At 55.5% G+C, this 20,383-nt stretch overlaps 3 protein-coding genes across 6 annotated transcripts; all 3 read right to left on the bottom strand.

The window, feature by feature from the left end:
- Positions 1-1,861: 1,861 nt before the first annotated feature.
- Positions 1,862-4,225, bottom strand: TRAPPC5 (trafficking protein particle complex subunit 5). 2 transcript variants are annotated; one of them, XM_027050242.2, is made up of 2 exons: positions 4,131-4,225; positions 1,862-2,475 (listed from the first exon to the last, which is right to left on the bottom strand). In XM_027050242.2, exon 2 carries the CDS (start codon positions 2,461-2,463, stop codon positions 1,897-1,899), a length of 567 nt encoding a protein of 188 aa, XP_026906043.1. In that variant the 5' UTR covers positions 2,464-2,475; positions 4,131-4,225; the 3' UTR covers positions 1,862-1,896. The 2 variants fall into 2 exon arrangements, with proteins under 2 accessions (XP_026906043.1, XP_026906044.1); XM_027050243.2 differs by having other exon boundaries at positions 4,014-4,131.
- Positions 4,226-4,793: 568 nt separating this feature from the next.
- On the bottom strand, positions 4,794-8,246 carry MCEMP1 (mast cell expressed membrane protein 1). Of its 2 annotated transcripts, none has more exons than XM_015067487.3 (7): positions 7,805-8,246; positions 7,363-7,500; positions 6,707-6,835; positions 6,429-6,479; positions 6,204-6,350; positions 5,859-5,924; positions 4,794-5,740 (listed from the first exon to the last, which is right to left on the bottom strand). In XM_015067487.3, the coding sequence occupies exons 1-7, from the start codon at positions 7,911-7,913 to the stop codon at positions 5,724-5,726; spliced, it is 657 nt and encodes a 218-aa protein (XP_014922973.2). In that variant the 5' UTR covers positions 7,914-8,246; the 3' UTR covers positions 4,794-5,723. The 2 variants fall into 2 exon arrangements, with proteins under 2 accessions (XP_014922973.2, XP_014922974.2); XM_015067488.3 differs by having other exon boundaries at positions 7,820-8,243.
- Positions 8,247-13,477: 5,231 nt separating this feature from the next.
- Positions 13,478-15,085, bottom strand: RETN (resistin). 2 transcript variants are annotated; one of them, XM_027050180.2, is made up of 4 exons: positions 14,897-15,085; positions 14,590-14,764; positions 14,142-14,219; positions 13,478-13,669 (listed from the first exon to the last, which is right to left on the bottom strand). In XM_027050180.2, the coding sequence occupies exons 2-4, from the start codon at positions 14,702-14,704 to the stop codon at positions 13,533-13,535; spliced, it is 330 nt and encodes a 109-aa protein (XP_026905981.1). In that variant the 5' UTR covers positions 14,705-14,764; positions 14,897-15,085; the 3' UTR covers positions 13,478-13,532. The 2 variants fall into 2 exon arrangements, with proteins under 2 accessions (XP_026905981.1, XP_026905982.1); XM_027050181.2 differs by having other exon boundaries at positions 14,590-14,714.
- Between the last annotated feature and the right edge of the window lie 5,298 nt (positions 15,086-20,383).

Genomic DNA, 20,383 nt, shown 5'->3' with positions numbered 1-20,383 from the left:
GGATGCAGCAGGCTGGGCCATCCCTGCCTCCCGCAACCTGCCCCTCACCCAGCAGGCCTTGCAGGCCAAGCTCGCCAGGGTCCCCGGGGGACCTGAGGCTGCTAAGCCCAAAGCCTCCCGCAGCTCCCCCTGAAAATCCGGCTTCCCAGGCACCAGGTGCCCTGCCCACTCCACCCAGACGGGCGGCACCCGCCACTGTGCTGACTCCTGGACTCCAGACCTCCGATCCTCCTTGGCTTCCTAGACATTGACCCCTCGCCCCCGATTCAGACTGCCACTGTGACCACCCCCTTCCTCAGGCAACAGCTATTTCCTGACCACGGCCATCCCTGTGCTATACACGGGAGGCGCCCCCAAGTTCCATTTATGGACCACGTATCTTCGAGATGTGCCAACACCCCCCCCCCATCACCCTGGTTGGAATCCCGAAACTGCCCCCTGACCAAACCCGGCACCTCGGCCCCCCCCCCATGCCCGCCTCCACCATGCACCCCAAAAACACAATGGAAAAGCTGCATCCATCCCGCCCTTAAACTCTCCATCAACAGTGAGGGGACCCAGCCCAGGGCACCGCCAAGTTCTCCTTCACATCAGGCTCATTGAAATCCAGGGGAAGGGGGATGGGGAGGGAGGAAGAAACATTTGAAAAGTTTCCCCCCAAAAGTCTGGCAGGATGGACCCTGGGGAGGAGGAGCTCTCAGGAACCCCGCAAGGATGGTGGGCAGAAGGGAAAGGCAGGGTTGCCTCAGGCGTCAGATTTTACTTTTTAAACAAGGCACACACGGGGCACCTGGCTAGCTCAGTAGGTACGGCATGCAACTCTTGATCCTGATCAGGGTTGTGAGCTCGAGCCCCGTGTTGGGTGTAGACGTTACTTAAAAGTAAAATCGTAAAAAAACACAACAAGGATATGTTCATGTATCATCGATATCCACTTCAAAATACGGTAGGCGCCCCGAGATTTCGGAAGTGAGCCCATCCATTTCCCCAGGTCTCCAGGGGGGTAATTCTTTTTTTTCTTTTTTTTCATTTTTTTTTTCAACGTTTATTTATTTTGGGGACAGAGAGTCCAGGGGGGTAATTCTTAAAATGCGGCTCCCCGGAGCATCAGCCAGTTCTTGGGAACTTCCAGAAATGCAAATCCTCAGCCCACTCAGATCTGCAGAATCGGAAACTCTGGGGGTGGGGCCCGGCCACCCCAGTTGGAACATACTCTGTGCCCTAGAGCACCGCTTCTCAAAATAGGGTACACAGGAATCCCCTGGGGATCTTGCCGAATGACACGCTGTTAGTGGGCCTTCGGGGGGGCCCGAGAGTCCGCATTTCTGACAACCTCCCAGGAGATACGGAGGCTGCTTGTCGTGGACCACACTTTGAGAGGCAAGGCTCTAAAGCAGGGGTCAGCAAAGGATCCCCCTCCGCCTGTTTTCTAGACACACAGCCGCACCCAATTCTTGGCATGCTGCTGTCTACACCGCGGAGCAGAGTGGCTGGACAGAGACTTCTAGGCATACACTCCTATCTGGTCCTTTACAGAAGAAGTGTGCCCGCCTGATGGAGCCTCTCTCCGCCTGATCCCTCACCCCCCACCTCTCCGGCCTGGCCTCCAATCGTGATTCCAGAGAGGGTCAGCATCCTCCTGCCTCCAGCCACGCCAGCAGCTCCTTCTGCAGACTTCTCTCCACACTGCCCCCCCCCCTGCCTTCCCCCCGCCCCGTCTGGAAGCCCACCCCCACCGCAGCCCCACGGCATCCCAAACAGGCTCGGGTCCCGGCCTCCCTCACCAGCCTGAGGCAGGGACCTGGGTCGAGGCGTTGAGCGGATCTCTGAGGCCCCCCCACAAGACACAAGACACACTTGCTAAGGGGGCTCTCTGCATCTTTATCTCCCGCGGGGTCAGCGGCCCTCCAGCGCCCGGTCTCGGGCTATGACGGCCTCCTCAAACTTGATCATGAGCGTGGTGCCCTTGTGCCAGTGCGCCGTGACCTTAGCAGGAAAGCCGCTGTGCGTGAGCACCGCCTCCACGATGCCCGCCGTGAAGCTGGCGCAGTTGAGCGTGCTGTTCTCCTTGGGCACGGAGATGTAGGTGTTGATGAGCGGCTCCCGCTCTATGATGTAGAAGGTTCGCGCGTCGTCGTTGGCCTGCTCCAGCTTGTCGGCCTCCTTGCCGAAGAGCGCCTTCCACACGGCGCCCTTGACGAAGAGCAGGGCGCCCAGCACCTTGGTCTCGCGCCGGGCACCCTTTTCGCGGGCCACCAGGGCGTCCAGAACGCGCGCGCCCACCTGGCGGCCCAGCGCGGCCAGGCGCGCCTGCAGCTCGGCCACGGAGAAGACGCGGCTCTGGCAGTGCTGTACCAGCTCGGAGAAGAGCAGCGCGAAGGCGCTCAGGCTCACCTCGGTGCGCGGCCGCACCAGCGCGCGCTCCAGCAGCGCCGACTTTCCGCGCGTGAAGCGCGCCTCCATCCTGCCGCCGCCCTGCGGGGACACAAGGAAACGCGTGTGGGGCGGGGAGGGGGGTGCGGAGAACGCGCTACCGGGTCTGTGTGCTCCACTGCTGACCTCCCGTGTAGGAAAAGAAGAGGGGGAAAGAAAGGGGGGGCGTCCGCCTGGGCGTAAAGCACGCCCCCTCCATGAAGCCTAAGCCCGTGAAGGAAGACGGGGAAAGAGGCAGGTTTGCACCTTTGGGGGAAGGGGGCAGGTGGGAAGACACAAGAGGGGGAGGGGAAGGGGGCGCTGGAAACCACTCTTAAGTTCCAGGCGATTGCTCCTACGTGGAAAGGACCTCTGTGCCCTGCCCCCTCTGCCACCTGTGGTGTGGGAGCACCTAGAGAACTAGTGCATGGGGGGGGGGGGGACAAGGATGGGGGGCCGTGAGAAGACCCGGGTACTGTCCCCTGCAAGCGCTCCAGCAAAAACAGCGCTGACTTCTGCAGATGAAGAGAACATCCCCGCCTCTCCCCTGCGGAAAGCCAGAGAAACGGGAGAAGGCAGTAGGGTGCGTCAAGACCCATGGCGGGAGTGAGGGGGGGGAGGGGGGGCTGCGGTTTGGGGGAAGAACAGAGGAGATGCGAGGGGCAAGCTAGGAGGAAACGGCTCTGGCAGCGCCCATGTGTCAGGCACGAAGCACGCCTCCTTGAGACGTGGGCGGGCCTGCGTTTGTAAGGAAGACTGCAGGGGGGGCGCACAGAAGGCGTTGGGAACCCCTCCATCTCCGCGCCCTCCAGAAATGTAGCTGGACAGTGGAGGACAAGGTGGAGGAGGCCGAGGCCGACTGTGAGACCCGAAGTTTGGGGGGCCCAGGAGGGGGCGCTGTGATCCTCCCATCCTAGCGCCCCAAGCCAGTGGTCAGTGGGGGAAGAGACCCGGAAAAGGCTGTTGGAGGAAACCCAGAGGGGGCGCTAAGATCTCCGCGGAGCGGATCTACGGTGGGGGTGTGGGGGACAGGAGCTGCTGGGGGGGATCCCAAGGGCGCGGAGACACCCTCCCTCCCCGCCCCCCGTCCTCGCCCATTCAAGTGTGAAGCCTCTGTCAAGGGTGGGGTCGAGAGGAGGAGCGCAGAACCCCCTTCCCACTACCAGGGAAGGAGCCAGAGGCCGGCGGGGTCTGGGGAGGGTGGGCCTGCCCCAACGAAGTCTGCGTGGCGGCGAGGGCGGGGGGTGGGGGGGGGTAGGCCGGCGGGGGGGGTGGGGGGGTAGGCCGGCGGGGGGGGTGGGAAGGCCGGCGGGGGGGTTGAGAAGGCCGGCGGGGGAGGGGGTCCAGGGGCTCCAAGACGCCCCCCAGGTGCGCAGCCGACTACAGGAGGGCCCAGAGCGTGAGACGGGGGGGGGGGGGGGGGGGGGGGGGAGGAGCGTTGAGACCCCTCCACGGGGCTGTGATGGGGGCCAGTAAGCTAAGACCCGGAGAGGCGGGGGCCCCAAGCCCCCCACGCCGGCGTGAACCGGGCAGAGGGCCGGGGAGGGAGCCCACCCTCCTCAAGGACCCCCCCTCCCTTGCGTGGGCCGACGCGGACGGACCGAGGATCGCGGGCGCCGAGACCTTAGCCCGGGATCCCCAGGCCCACCGGGCGCGGGAGGGTCCGAGAACGGGCGAGGCCCGACGCGGGCAGGGGTCGCGGGCGGGCGGGGTCTCACCAGGGTACTGAGGCCTTCGGTTCGGCCGAGCAGCTTTACGGCGCCGTAAAAGGGCTTAAGTGCGCAGGCGCTGCGGCCGACAGGCTCGTGGGCGGGGCGCGCGCGCTCACGGAGATTCCAGAGAGCTGCCGCCTGGGGGCGCGCGTGTCCGGGGCACCTGACGGAGGGGTGTGGCCCTGAGGCCAAGGGCGGGGCTGGCGTGGGGTGCCAAGCGCTCAGGCAAACTGCACGGATGGCTACCGGCTCAAGGGCACACAGTTGACGATGGGCCCATGTCTCGGTCTCAGGGGCACATGTGTGCCCTTGGGCATACGTCTATTTGGCCTGGGAGCACACCTATGCCTTGGGGACACAGTCTCTGGTCTTAGGGACACGTGTATATCCTTGGGCACATGTTCTCTCAGGGACACACGTCTGCCCGTGTGCACATGTCCATTTGTCTTAGGGACAAACGTTTGCCTATGGACACATGTTCTCTTAGGGGACATACGTCCACGAGCCAGGGGCACTTAGGGGCATGCGCACTCACGAATACATGCTCAGCGGGCATATACACTCAGGAAGTTACACCGGTGGGGACATGCTTAAGGGTTCAGATGTATCTGTGGGTCCCCCTACACTTAGGGAGACATTGTTAATTTTTTTTAATGTTTATTTTTGAGAGAGAGAGAGAGAGAGAGAGAATGCAAGTGGGGGAGGGGCAGAGAGAGAGGGAGACACAGAATCCGAAGCACCTTCCAGGCTCCGAGCTGTCAGCACAGAGCTGGACGCGGGGCTCGAACCCACGAACTGGGAAATCATGACCTGAGCCGAAGTCGGACGCTTAACCGACTGAGCCACCGAGGCGCCCCACTTAGGGAAACAGTGTATATCTCCGGCCACAAACCCTACTGGGCACACAGTCTCAGGCACAGAGACTATTCCTCGCTGGGTACAAGTTCATGGGCACAAAAGGACCCATTCAGGGCATTCATGCTCACACACGCTCGTGCCCCCAGGGCTCCTGGTTATCACGTGCGCGTGCTTGCTGTGTGACTTTCCTCATCCCTTAATACTTGCAGACCCTCCGCCACCGGGTCCCCACCCCCACCCCCAGATGCTCCCAGGAACAGATCTGAAAGCCACATTCTTTCCCATTGGCCTTTATCGTCACAAATCACAAAACGTGAGTGCAGAAACAAGGGAACGCACAAATGTACCCGCTCTGCACACCCTCCGTGACATAATCAGTCACACACTGACACCCGCCTGTTCACACAACACAGGTAGTGACGGGGTACACACTCAACACCCGCAGTTACAGTGATGTAGCGGGTGCTCCACACACACACACGCACGCGCACACGCACACACACAGCTCCATGACATTCACACACAACATACCACAGGACATTCACACGTGTTCACAGTGCAACACGTGTTACCAACACCCGCGCCCAGGCTGACACACTTCTGCGGTCCTTGCTGACACAGCCGCCCACTGTGTCATGTGTTATCGCTCCCATGACGCCATGAGGCACGCATGCGGCCGTCTTCACGGGGAAGTGCAGCCCCGTCCTCCAAGCTGCAGCCTGGGTGTCAATGTCTTCTCATTTATTGAGCTGTGGGCTCTGAGCAGGATGAAGACCCAAGGTCAGGCAGATCCCTTCCCCTCCCCCCCCCCCCCCAGGGAGAAACCAGGGCCAGAGATGTGGCTCCCTCCTCATCCACCTCCCTAGCCCAACTTACGTGGCTGCGGCTTCTTCTCTAGTATCTTGGAGATTTCATGTAATTTAGTCTTGATCTGGCTTAAGTCTGGGGGCAGGGGGACAGGAGAAAGCTGGTCTGGGCCTCAGACAAGGCCCTCACCTTTATTGGAAGGCTCTTCCCTGCCCACCCCGCCCCCGCCCCAGCCTGGGTGTTGCAGAGCCCATGTACTTGGCCTTCCCTTTTTAAATATCCCCGCCCAGAGGGTGACATCCATCACCCCCTAAACCCTGAGCACTGGGAGGGCAGACCCCTGCTGTCGCCTCCCCCAATCCCCCAGCGCCCAGCATGAGACCAAGCCCGCCCAGTAAGGGTCTGCAAGGGCACCTGTTGACAGCATCTTCACTTTCTCATTCCCCATGTGGACATTTCTCTTGATCATGTCAATGTCCTGCCTGGCCTCCGTGATGAGCTGCTGGATGCTGCTCCAGCCCTGTTTCTGCTCCTCCTGACACTGTTGTCCCGAGATGGAGACTGAGGCAAGAAACAGACACGTGTGAATCACCGCTGCCCACCCTGACCCCATGGGCCTCCCCCAGGTCCCACCCTTACCATTCTGGAGCTCCCTTTTCACGACCAGCAGCTCCTGGGACACCTCAGAATCTGTTCAGGAGGAGGGGCGGGGGAGGCAGGAACACCCTTGAAGCACCCCCAGTTGGGCTGTCCTGGAAACAAGGGTGGGGGAAGGGAGAGCAACGAGGGAGAAGGGAGACACGGTGGGAACACGGGGCCTCCCCCACCTCCCGAGGCCCCCCTTTACGCCGCCGCAGCCCCCTCCCCACCCACCAAAGAACGACAGAAAGGAAAGTGAAACCGAAGACCCTACTCACTCTTCACCAGGACCAAGGCCAAGAGAACGATGCAGAACAGGGCAAGGAGGGTGTACAGGCTCAGGGTGGCTCTGTGCAGCCAACGAGGGACCTGGGCAGAGTCTGGGGCCGGCCTCGACCAGGCTGGGACTGGAGCAGAGGCAGGACAGGTGACCTCCAGGGCCCAACACGGCCGCTTAGACCGTCGGCACTGACTCTACACTGAGCTCCGACTCAGAGCTGTCTCACCTGCTCCCACTCCTGCCAATACAGCCACTGCGACCACCAGCATGCAGCCCGCCCACAGCCACCAGTAGTTGTCCGTAACGCTGTCACCATCAGGTCTCCCCCTTGCCATCCCCTTCACCAGCACTCACAACATCAGCAGCAGCTGTCACTGAAGCCCATCCACCTCAGTGCCTGTCGTTATCAGCACTGTCCCCAGCAACAAGTCTCATCAACTCTTGTCTAGGTGGCTCCTTCCTGATCCACTGCACGATCCCCTCACCAACATTACCCACACTGTCACCAACACTCCCAACACCAGCACCACTCGCATCATCATCACCACCTGCGGAGCTACCCCTGCGACTGTGACTCACAAGTCCTGAGGCCACCATGCCCCACACCATTGCCCCAGGCCTCCTCACAGTGCCCTTGTTCCCGTGATGTCCTACCAGGGGCCCCTCCCGAGGCTGTGAGGTGCGGGCTGGCAGGTGGCTGCTTGCCTCGATTCTTGGGTGGTGAATGGCTGCCCCTTGGTTGCTCCTGGTTTCTGAAGGTCAAGGTGATATTCTCATAGTCAGGGTCTGCACCTGTGGGTGGGTCAGTGAGAATGGAAACCTGCCTGGGGCTCTGGGGCTGGGGTGGGGGTCGGAGGGGGGCTCAGAGATCTTGGCTCAACCAAACCCCTGCAGATAACAGATTTCTGGGGATAAAAGAGAAGGAATGGGGAAACAAGATCTGCTTCTTGGTTAGGTGGAGAGGGCGTGTGTGAGTGTTTGGGGGGTACACGTACACATGTGCCTTTTGGGGTAGGGGAGGGAGCCCTGTGACCCAGCTTTCAGCCCCTTACCTCTCCCATCCCCACCTCTCCCTCCTGCCGTCTCCCCTCCCCACCTTGAGGTACCGAACCTTCCTTATGGTCTGGGGCCCTCTGTTTCTTGTCTTTGAAGGCTGTTGCTTGCATCTTGACCTCCTGATTCAAGCAGATTTCCTCAGACCCCATGGTTCCCAGTCTGCCAATTTGCCCACACACACCCCACCCACCGGAAGGTGTCGCGGCAGATGAGGAAATCTCTGGGCTGAGGGTGGGGGGAGGAGAGGTCAGCCTCCTCTTTTCAGTGATCTGGGACCCTCTGACCCTGGGGCATCCTCTCCTCCCCTCCCAGATCCAGAGGGTCTTAGGAGTCCAGAGGTCTCACGGAGGGTCAAGCAGAGAAGCCCATGGACCCAGAGACAGGACAGAATGGTCAGGAACCCGTGGCAGTCATCCTGTTGCAATATACAAATGTATCATCAGGCTTACACAATGTGACATGTCAATTATGCTCAATGTAAATAAATTCAAAAGAATTTAAAGGATGATCAGGAACTTTACAGGAAGCTGTGTGTGTGTCTCCCCAAATGAACTTTGTCCCCTGCCCCTCTCAGGAGAAAACCTGGGGCACCTGGGATCCCCACCTTTTAGGTTTGAGGCAGCCGGGCTTGGAAGCAGGATTCCTGAGCCTGCCACGTCTTTCTCCCCCCAGCCCCAGTCCCACCCCTCAGCTCCACCCCAAAAATTCTGCTTCTTTAAAGCCCCATGGGAGGAAAGGAACAGAATTAAGGCAAGAGGACCAATTACTGGAGCCCCACCCACATCTGGGACTGAAGCCAGACCCACACCTTGACCTAACCCTGGATGTGGTGTCCCCTGTCCCCGGGTCCCCAGACAGAGACTAACTGGAAACACTCACTCTCATCCACACATCTGCTCATCTACCCACACTCACACACACTCCCAAATACCCTTACTCATCTGCTCACGTATTCACATGGCTTGCTCATTGGCATGCCTCTACATGTGCTTGCCCTAGAGAAATATCCATATTCATGCATTCACAGGGTGGCACTCTGTCTAGATGTCTTAGAGCTCTCTTTGTCTGTGACCTTGAAGACTGGAGATAAAAATGAGACAACGTGTACAGGGAATTTTCTCTTTAACTTTAGAACAGTGCCTTCTGGTAGAAATGTAATGTAAACCACATCTCCAGTTTAAAATTTTCTGGGGGCGCCTGGGTAGCTCAGTCGGTTAAGCGTCCGACTTCAACTCAGGTCACGATCTCGCGGTCTGTGAGTTCGAGCCCCGCATTGGGCTCTGGGCTGATGGCTCAGAGCCCGGAGCCTGCTTCAGATGCTGTGTCTCCCTCTCTCTTCCTCCCTCCCCCATTCATGCTCTGTCTCTCTCTGTCTCAAAAATAAATAAACGTTAAAAAAAATTTAAAAAAAAATCATCTTAAAATTTTCTAGCAGCCGCATTAAAAAGATAACAAAAAGACAGTTAATTTTAATAATGTATTGTACTTAGCATAGTACAATTATCACTTCAGCATGTAGACGAGACTAAAAAATTGAGATGTTTTGGGTTTTTAGACCTTTCGGTTTTGGCTCTGAGACCTTTTTTTGGTACTAAATCCTTGAAAACAAACGTGTCTTGTGTTTACACTTAAGGCACATTTCAAGTATTTGATGGCTGCCCTACTGGACAGCGCTGGTCTAGACTATTGATGAAGTTTTGGGGTGATGGGTCCAGAGCCGACGGCCAAGAAAGAATTCTTTTTTTTTTTTTTTTAATTTTTTTTTTCAACGTTTATTTATTTTTGGGACAGAGCGAGACAGAGCATGAACGGGGGAGGGGCAGAGAGAGAGGGAGACACAGAATCGGAAACAGGCTCCAGGCTCTGAGCCGTCAGCCCAGAGCCCTACGCGGGGCTCGAACTCACGGACCGCGAGATCGTGACCTGGCTGAAGTCGGACGCTTAACCGACTGCGCCACCCAGGCGCCCCAATAAAGAATTCTTAAAGATGTCTTGGTGCAAAAAAAAGTGATTTTATTAAAGCATGGGGACAGGACGCCTGCGCAAAAAGAGCTGCGCTGGGGTTGTGACAGGTAACTCAAATATGCCCTCATTTGGGAGGGGATCAGTGATGGAGTAAGTCTCTAAGGAATTTTGGAAGCAAGGGTTCCAGGACCTTGCCGGGGTTGGCTGTTGCTAGGGAAACACCATTTGTTACTGTTTGATAAAACCTCAGTCACGAGACCCTTCAGATGTATATGGGGGAGGGGCCAGAAGCTGGGAGGATGGTTGCCAGCATATATCTTGGGGCAGTTGAGATAAAGGAAGTTGATTTACAGGATCCTTGAGGTAGGGATCTGTTAAGCTAAGGTTTTTTTGCCCCCAGGAAAGTGTCATCCTTGAGGCAGCTGAGCTCCTAGAGGGAGGTCCCTCTGCTGGTTTCAAGGACTTATCAACGGGCTGTAGGCAGTAAGCGGATTTGATTTTTCATTTGCCTTAGTTTCCCACAGCACCAGGGCAAGCACTTAAACCCCTTTCCTTTGTTCTTGGGTAGCTGGGAGTGTCCAAGGAATATCACACAGATCCCACCCGGGTGAGAGGAGGGGGTGGGGGCGTGCTAGCTTGTGCTCAGCCTGCCTCGTGCTCCCTCATCAGCTATCCTAGTTTCCTCCCTTTGGAACAATAAGTAAAAGAGAATTTAAAAGACTTTTATGTGTGAGAAGTATGTTTTAGCTCTTAAATGTGTGATTAAACTGTTCTCTAAACTATTGCCAACCTTGTCTGCTCAGAGATTGGTTTAGTAGTGATTAGATGGCAGGGGCACCCGGGTGCCTCAGTCGGTTGGGCCGGCCAACTTCGGCTCAGGTCATGATCTCATGGTTCGTGGGTTCGAGCCCCGCGTCGGGTTCTGTGCTGAGAGCTCGGAGCCTGGAGCCTGCTTCGGAATCTGCGACTCCCCCTCTCCCTCTGTCCCCTTCCCAGCTCATGCTCTGTCTCTCAAAAAATAAATAGACGTTAAAAAAAAAAAATTAAAAAAAATAGTGATTAGATGGCAGCTCCTCCCTCTGACCTTAGAAAGAAGTCAGCAACTGAGGAATTCAACTCCCTTTCCTGATGTAACAGCCGCGGAGGAGCCGGACCAATGGGCAGCTGGCTCTGCTGTGATGGACAGGTGCAGGGGGTGGGGCCGAAGCACCGCACATTAGGGAAGCTCAGTTGAAGCCGAGACCAGACTCCAGCCCTCTGGCACAATGGTAGCTGTGAGACTGGAGGCCCACAAGCAGTCATGAGAGGGCTCTGTGGGGTTCCCTGACCAGCCCCTGCCATGGAGTAATAGTCTCAGTTTTCTCTTAAGAAAGAATATGCGTCTCAAGTCCAACCGACCGTAAACCAGAGGTTGGTTAAGAGTGGGCACATGATCCAGGCCCAGCCAATCAGAGTCTAAGATTTGACACAGGGGTGGGCAAATGAGCCAGAGTCAGCCAATGAAGCTCAGGCCCGGGACTTTTGTTGCATTTACCAGGAAAAAAAGGCATTTCGTCTTTTTTTCCTCTCCACTGGGACTCTCAGAGACTGGGAAGATGTAAGCCTGGAGCTGTGATGGGGAAGGGCCTGCTGAGAGAGAAGCCAGCACTGAGGAAAGCAGACCGGAGAGGCAGTCAGGTCCTGGAGGCATCATCTGATACCTGGATCCAGCCATACCTGAATCCATTGTTCTACCCTGAGCCTCTCAGTTACATAACCCAGAAATTTCCTTTTACTTTTGCTCACACTAGTTTGAAGTGGCATTTGTGGCACTTGCAACTAGACCAGTCTTGGCTGCCTCAGGGGGCTGGGCAGTTGGCAAATGAGGAAATGGAGGCTTAAGAAAGGAGCTTGCCTGTCCGAGTGTGCACTGTGGGACAGAGAATGACTGTGTTGGAAGTGAAGTCTCTGAAGAGTACCTTCTTGGGGTCCAGATACAGGGGGGCAATTGAGTGGGACTTGGAGGTAAAGACGCATTCTGATCAGAATCTGGGGACAAAGGAGGGCACCCCCCTCCACATGAGTGAGGGGGCGGGACAGGCCAGGTACTAGACTCAACTTCTCTCCTCCTCAACACACTTCTGACTCAGTGGTCCCACCTCAACCCCATGGCCGCCGTGGGGTTAGGAGGGAGGACCTAGGAGAGGAACCTCTGGATTGGGGTCTGGGTGGGCTCCAGGGGCAACAGGAGTGTTGTGATGTTAGCTTACGGCCACCAGGAGCAGACAGGAGGCTGTGGCATCGTAGGAGGTGGGTGGCCGTGGAAGGAGAGTCCAAAACATCTTGAAAACCAGGATCCCACCCCATTGCCCGTTCCCAAGTCCCTGGAGCGTGCTGCTGGGGACTGTGACATTTGAGGCTGGGGTCCCTTTCAAGACTGGGCACCAAGTGTTCTGAAGTCTGAGTCTGTGTCTGTCAAGGGACTGGGTTTTAAGATAATTTAAAACTATCTTAACTAATAGGATTATTATTTGATAATAATAACAATAATAATAATAAATTAGGATTAGGAGTCCCAGGGAACTGGAACTCTGAATCACCAGATTTGTGCCCTCAGGAAGCTGTGCAGGGGTCACACATGACTCATCTTCTGGGTCAGAATTCAGACTGAGATCTCAGTCATTCCAGGCTGGGATGGGGACTCTGTCCAGGGCTTAAATATGTCTATGTGTCTGTGCTCCTCTTTCCATGGGCACACCTTTGTGATTCAGGGGTGCCTCCTTGTGCCTACGTGTGTGTGTGTGTGTGTGTGTGTGTGTGTGTGTGTAGGCATGGTGTATCCCTGTGTGACCATAGTAACTGGGTTGTGTACTGTGTGCACATGGCCGTGTGTAACTGTGTCTGGACATGGAGGGTGTGCACCTGCGTGGGGTATCCACGTGCGTATGTGGTTATTTATTTAACAGACATTTCCTGAGTGCCTACTATGTGACATGCTCTCTTTGAAGCGCCAGGGATACACCAAAGAGCGGACAAGTACCCTGCACTCTGTTTTCATATTCAAGTGTCCGTGAGGGTGTATATACCGCGGGTTGTTAACTAACTCCTCGAAACTGCGCCTGCAAGTGTGAAAACGTGAACTCGCGGTTCGTGGCCTCAGGTAAGAGTTCTCAGCCGGCTCCGGTGGAGATTCCTCCCTGTCCACGGCCTGGCTTTGCCTGTGCCTTGAGGGACCCTCAATGAGGTTGGGGAGTGACGGATGGGGGCTCAGGACTCTGGGCTGAGAGGTGATTCAGGGGTCCACCTTGACCCTGGGGCTACCGGGGGCTTGGGGGGCCTGGAGTGTATGAGGGATGGCGGGGCGGGGGTCCCCGTGCCGTCCAGACCTAGACCCCTGATGAAGCCTCGTTGTGTGGGCTGGGGCAGAATGAACCAGCGCCTTCCTGGAAGGCCAGAAACCCGAGGGTGATCGTCAAAGTGGCCTCAAAGGTAACACCCACTTCCCCTCCTGAAGGAGGCCATGCTCCTTGGGTGTGAGTGTCCTTATAGAGGAAGTTGAGGCCCTCTTCTCCGAGGCAGAGGTGGGGGCAAACACGGCAAGAGGGGGATGGCCAGAAGAAAGCCACGGGCGCCGCCCCCCGGCCACCGCCTCCCTCCAGCGTCTACGTGCCCCGCTCTTTTCGGAGACGCCAGCTCTCTCCCCCAAACCTCAGCAAGACAGCGCGGCGCCCAGCCCCTCGCCGTCGTCTTCTCAGGGTTTATTTCCAGCCCCGCCCCTCTGAGGCCTGGCCACGCCCCCCAGCCCTAGCCGCGCTCGGGCGACCTCAGGCGGGGGCCTGCACGCGACAGCAGCGAGCCCCCGTCCAGTCCATGCCCGCGCACTGGCAGTGGCAGGTGGTCTCGGCGCGCACGTCCCACGAGCCGCAGGCGGAGCCACAAGTGCAGGCGGTGACGGCGAAGCCTGCGGGCGACAGGGGAGGGAGCTTGGCCCCGAGCCGGAGGCTACGGGCCTGGGGGTCGGAGGGGGCTGGAGGCTCCAACACCTGGGAATGGGAGCCTCAGTGCTTGCGGCAGGGAGGCCTGGACTCTCCAGTGTCCTAAGGAAATGCGGTCCCGGAGCGGGGGCGCGGGGAGGGCTGGGGCTGCAGACCAGGACTCCAGGGAAGTGGACTCAAGCAACCGAGGCTGGGGGCGCCTGGAGGGGGCTCAGCTGGTTAAACCTCGGACTCAGCTCAGGATCCCAGGGTTGTGGGATCGAGCTTCGCGTTGGGCTCCTGCTGAGCCTGGAGCCTGCTTGGGATCCTCTGTCTCCCTCTCTCTCTCAAAATAAAGAAATCTTTAAAGGGAAAGAAATAGAGGCTGGTCTTAGGGGGAGGGGGTACGGGGTACTGGGAATGTAACTGAGAGCCTGGACAAAGGACTTCTGTACTCACCTAAGGGGCAGGTGGCCAAGTCACCCCTGGAGGTGACGGTTCGGCAGCTCAGGCCGATGGTCCTTATTGTCTCAAGGACTGTGGGAGAAGAAGGGACCGAATGAGACCAAGCTGCCCCTCCCCCACTCTCATGCTGCCGGGGTGCTTTGGAGACCCGCCCAGGGGGTCTGGAAAGCGCTTTGGAGGAAGGCCCAGGTGGTTGGGGGCCCTGGTGGAGGGGGCCCTGGTGGAGAGCGAGAGCCGTGGGCGGGCAGCTCACCGCCTCCCAGGCTCCCATGAGTGTTTTAGAGGAAGGAGGATTTGGGGCTTCTGCTGAAGGCCGAGCTGCATGGGGGCTGCAGTTGGGTTGGGTCTGGGGGTGAGGTTTGGTTCTAGTTGGGGCTGGCTTCATGGTGGCTCTATGTCAGGAGTTAGAGGGGTTTCTGAGGCCCCTGCTGAGGGTCCTCACTTGAGCGGGTGCCGTCCTGGATCTTCTCATTGATGGCTTCCTCCACTGGACACAGAGACCTGCCACACACCAGCAGCCCCAGGACAGGGAGGAGGAGGAGGGGAAGAGCCTTCATTCCTCAGGCACTGCAAGAAGGAACCAAGATGCCCACAGCTGGGTCCAGGGAGAATGGGGCCTACAGAGCAGGAGGGATATGGAACCCTGGGTCCCTGTGGGGGACGCGGCTGGAGTCCCCGCTTTGCCATGGCCCCCTCGGGCTGGGGCTCTGGGCTGAGCCAGGGCTGGGCTCTGGGCAGCCGTCACTTACCCTCTGGATGGACTCAGCAGGCCAAATCTCGGACACTGATTTCGTGCCCCTGCCACATGTCCCTCTTTAAAGCTTCTGAATGTGGAGCTTCCTGTCTTGGCAAAGTTTCTTGGCCCCCACATCCCACATCCGGGGCCAAGAGGAAGCCCCCAGGCCAGACTCCAGGGGCCTAGGGGTGGGAAGCCCTGCCCCCTCTCCCCCTGCCACGGTTTCCCCATTCAAGAGCCGCCCGCCCCCTCCCCCCCCCCCACATCCGGGCTGGGGCTGGTCCAGGAGGTAGTGCCTGGGGCATAATTCCAGAAGCCCTGGTTCCAGACGCTGGGAGTTTGCATGCAGGGGTGGGGAGTGCAGGCGTGTCCAAAATAACCTCCCGGTGTGTGAACTGCATAGGAGGTTCATACCCGGATGCCCATCAACAATGGAATGGATACATTCATGGTTTATTTTCCTTCAATGGAACCATCCACAACAGATGGTGACAAATGACAGCCCATGGGACAAATCTGGCCCACTGTCTATTTCTGTGCAGCCCAGGAGTTAAGCATGGTTTTACGTTTTTGGGTTTTTTGCGTTTTTTTTTTTTTAATTATTATTTTTTCAGGCGAGAGAGACAGAGCGTGAGCGTAGGAGCAAAGAGAGAGAGAGAGAGAGAGACGCAGAATTCGAAGCAGGCTCCAGGCTCTGAGCTGTCAGCACAGAGCCCGACTGGGCGCTCGAACTCCCGAACCGTGAGATTATAACCTGAGCTGAAGTCGGACGCTTAACTGATCGAGCCACCCAGGCGCCCCAGAACCTCATTCCTTTTTATGGCTAATATTCCTCTGTATGGACAGGCCACCTTGTGTTTATCCATTCTTCTGTTAGTTGTCGTGTGCATTGTTTCCACCTACTGAGTGTCGGGAATGATGCCTCTGTAATCATTGGTGTATAAACATCTCTGAATGCCTGCTTTCAGGTTTCTTGGGTATATACCCCAGAGTGGGATTGCTGGATCATATGGCAATTCTATGTTTAACTCTTTGGGGAGCTGCCAAAGAGTTTTTACATTTTTAAATCGTTGGGGGAAAAAAATGTAATCCTTAGTGACATATGAAACGTATATGAAATTCAAATCCCAGCGCCCATAAATAAAGCATTCTTGGAACGTGGCCATGGCCACTATTTTATAGATTATCTGAGGCTGCTTTTCCTAGGTCAGTGGCAGAGTTGAGAGGTTGTGACAGAGACTGACTATATGGCCTACAGAGGTGAACCTGGCTATATCGGGCCCTTTACAGGAAAAAAAAAAAAAAAATTGCCCACCCCGGTCAACAGAAATGAGTATGAATGAGAGATCACACTGTATCGTTTGCAGCTATATGCAACAGTCTGGAAGATTCTCACCATTATAATTGTGAGCAAAAGAATCTAGGCCAGGGGCACCTGGGTGGCTCAGCTGGTTAAGCATTCGACTTCGGCTCAGGTCGTGATCTCACAGCCCATGGGTTCGAGCCTTGCTCTGTGCTGACAGCTCAGAGCCTGGAGCCTGTTTCAGATTCTGTGTCTCCCTCTGTCTCTGCCCCTCCCCTGCTCATGTTCTGTCTCTCAAAAATAAACATTAAAAAAAAAGTAAAAAGTAAAAACAATCCAGACCCAAAAAAGAATATACCACCCAAATTCATATACTAAAAAGGACCAAAAATGGGTGCCTGGGTGGCTTAGTTGGTTGAGTGTCCAACTCTTGGTTTTGGCTCAGGTCAAAATTTCACGGTTCGTGGGTGTAAGCCCCGCGTGGGGCTCTGTGCTAACAGCATGGAGCCTGCTTGGGATTCTCTGTCTCCCTCTCTCTTTGTCCCTCCCCTGTTCACACGATCTCTCTGAAAAATAAATTTGAGGGGTGCCTGGGTGGCTCAGCCAGTTGAGCGAACGACTTCGGCTCAGGTCATGATCTCACTGTTCATGAGTTCGAGCCCCGCGCCGGGCTCTGTGCTGACAGCTTGGAGCCTGGAGCCTGCTTCAGATCCTGTGCCTCCCTCTGTCTCTGCCCCTCCCCCACTCATGTTCTATCTCTGTCTCAGAAATAAATAAGCATTAAAAAAATTAAAAAAATAAATTTGAAAAATATACATTAAAAAAAACAAAAGGACCAAAAAAAGAAGAAAGGAAAAAAAAAGCACAACGAATTTATGCTGTTGGAGGATGGAAGTTTTCTGGGGAGTCTGATGAGAAAAGGGCAGATGGAGGGTTTCTGGGAACGGAGTGAAAAATTTGAGCTTACGCTCAGATCCGCACCCGTGTCTTTCTGTATGTCGTGTTTTGGTGAAAGTGATAGGTGTGTGTGAAATCCCTGTGTAAAAACAGCCGTGTACACAAGCCATAGTATAGGCAATGCTTATTGAGCACCTACTATGTGCCAGATGTGACGCTATGCACGTGCGTGTGGTGGGGAGCAAGGGGACACCCCTCCCCCCCACCCCGCCATGCACTTTGCCCTGTCGGAAGAAGACAGACACCAAGAAAGTGCTCAGTCAGCCTCAACCCCCACCAGTCACTTGTACCCTGAAGGACAGGAACCCGGTTCTGGGAGAACTTCTGACATTAGCATGTCCCACCCAAGGGACGCCTGGGTGGCTCAGCTGGTTGAGCATCTGACTCTTGATTTCGGCTCAGGTCATGATGCCATGGTTCATGGGTTCGAGCCCCGCATCGGACTCGGCGCTGACAATGCAGGATTCGCTCTCTCTCCCTCCCTCTGCCCCTCCTCTCCCCCTTTCAAAATAAATAAACTTAAAAAAAAAAATAAGAAGAACATGGCCCTCAGTGGAAGAATCCAGGGAGGGTTTGTGGAGGAAGAGATGGCTAAGAAGAAATCAGAGGATGAGACAAGTTAAGCAAAAGAACCAGTGAGGGAAGGCTTTCTGGGTGGAAGGAACAGCATGTCCCAAGGCCCTGGGGAAGGACAGGGTGCACCAGCTTTGAGGAACTGAAAGAAAACTAGGGGGGCAGGAAGACAGAGAGCTTGGCTGGGATGAGCAATGTCACAGGCTCCCTTCCTTGAAGGGACAGACACAGCTTGGGCACAAGGGTGACTCAGGAGGCAGCAAAAGTCATCGTTTGAGAGTTCTGGTTCTTCAAACCCTTCGGTCTCAGAACTTTTCAGGTAAAAGCTTTTGAGGGGCACAGAAGTAGGCAGCTCTGACTTCAGGTTGGGTGAAAAGCAGGGGGAGTATGAGGAACCCCTAGGATTCCTTGGGATCTTAGTTTGAAAACCCTTAGTTAAGTAACAGGAAAGGGCCACAGGCCTTTTCATTGTCTTTAAAGAAAAATAAAATATTTTCGGGATGCTTGACTGGCTCAGTGGGAAGAGCATTCGACTTTTGATCTCTGGGCTGTGAGTTCCAGCCCCATGTGGGGTGTAGAGATTACTAAAAAAAAGGCAAAGTTAAAAAAAAAGAAAAGGGGCACCTGGGTGACTCGGTGGACTGAGCATCTGACTCTTGGTTTAGGCTCAGGTCGTGATCTCAAGGTTCATGGGATGAGTCCCTTACCAGACTCTATGCTAATAGCACGGAGCCTGCTTGGGATTCACTCTTTCCCTCTGCCCCTCCCCCACTTGTGCGCATTCTCTCTCTCTCTCTCTCTCTCTCTCTCTCTCTCCCTCTCAAAATAAATAAATATTAAAAAAGAAAGAAAGAAAGAAAATAGAAGTGCCTGGGTGACTCAGCCGGTTAAGAGTCTGACTTCAGCTCAGGTCATGATCTCTGGGTCTGTGAGTTCGAGCCCCACGTCAGGCTCGCGTCGGGCTCTGGGCTGACAGCTCAGAGCCTGGAGCTTGCTTCAGATTCTGTGTCTCCCTCTCTCTCTCCCCCCCTCCCCCGCCCACACACAAACACGCTGTCTCTCTGCCTCTCAAAAATAAACGTTAAAAAAAATCTTAAAAAAAGAGAAAATGTTTTCATTATCCCTGACTTCTTTTTTTTAAGTTTATCTATTTATTTTGATAGGGAGCGACAGAGAGAACTCAAGAGGGGGAGGGGCAGAGAGAGGAGGAGAGAGCCCAAATCAAGAGTCAGACACTTAAGCGACCAAGCCACCCCTTTTTACCCACCCCCCAGATTTCTATCAATGAAACTGAGTTCTAGTGGCCTCGATTTTGCATCAAATGCTATCAAATAAAATTCCAGAGCCAGGCCTTTAAAATGTATAGTATGGCAATCACATACTTTATTGAGGTATGATTTTCTTTAAATAAACCACATCTATCTTAAGCATTCAGTTGGATGCATTTTGACAAACATATATACCTGCAGGCAGCACGAATGTTTTGTTTTTCCCAAGCATTGTCTCTTTGAAAAATAAGGTGTAATTTACATAAAGTAAAATTCATCCTTTTTACTGAGGTCTATGAGTTTCCACAAACGCATAGAGCTGTGTGATTATCAATACCAAATGCTTTTTTCTTTTAATGTTTATTTATTGTTGAGAGAGAGAGAGAGAGACAGAGCGTGAGCAGGGGAGGGGCAGAGAGAGGGAGACACAGAATCCGAAGCAGGCTCCGGGCTCCGAGCTGTCAGCCCAGGGCCCGATGCGGGGCTTGAACTCACAAGCCATGAGATCATGACCCGAGCTGAAGTCAGACGCTTAACCGACTAAGCCACCCAGGCGCCCCCAGCACCAAAGTCTTCTAACTTAAATGATGGTTGGAAAAAAAGGAGTTTCCCAACAATCTGAAGGAAACCTGTGTCCTGAAGTCTACTGCAGACAGAGAGGACTTTTGTGCCCCGTACAACTGGTTTTCCTGGGTGGGGCAGCAGATCCTGGAAATATTCACAACTGTTAGCGGCTTGTGCTCGCCTCGGTTACTGTACATGTGCCCTTGAAGGATTGCTTTGCAGGCACGGAGCCTGGGGAACTGACCTCTAGAAGCAACATGAGCTTCCGGTTGGTTGCTCGCCTCCCTGGGCAACAGACAGCTTGCTGTTCTGGTGACAGAGCTGAGCTGACAGGTGGCTGAGCCAAATCAGGAAAGAATCATTGACACTTGCTTCCTGTCCCGCATGAATGACAGGAAAGTAAAAGCCTCGGAAGGCTGCCCGATTTCTTTAAGCGAGAGCTGGCGAGCCTGGCTTCATTTATAAACACTTCTGACCTGGTGGGGGAGGGGTGGGGTGGGGCGGGCAGGAGACTGCAGGGCAGAAGGGGGAGTCTAAGCAGCGGCCAGCAAACAGCACAGGTTTGGAGACGATAAGCTGTGGGCTCTGGCAGGAGCTGACCGGGCCAGGCTGTCCCCTGGGGCAAGGAACAGAGTCTGGAGGCCGGGTGGTAAAGATCCTGGAGCTTTCCAGTGTTAACTCCCTGAGATTTTCCTTTGCAGAGACCTACTCCCACCTCCTAGCGTCCCTGGCTCGGTTCCTTGGGCCTGTTGCCTACTTCCGGAATATTTTCCATCGTGGAGTCTCCTCAGGGAGCTCTGAGGTGATCCCATCTACTGTTTGTGGAGAAATTTAC

The sequence above is a fragment of the Acinonyx jubatus genome, chromosome A2, assembly GCF_027475565.1.
Source record: "Acinonyx jubatus isolate Ajub_Pintada_27869175 chromosome A2, VMU_Ajub_asm_v1.0, whole genome shotgun sequence".
Lineage (NCBI taxonomy): Eukaryota > Metazoa > Chordata > Mammalia > Carnivora > Felidae > Acinonyx > Acinonyx jubatus.
This window is presented reverse-complemented; position numbering and strand designations above follow the sequence as displayed.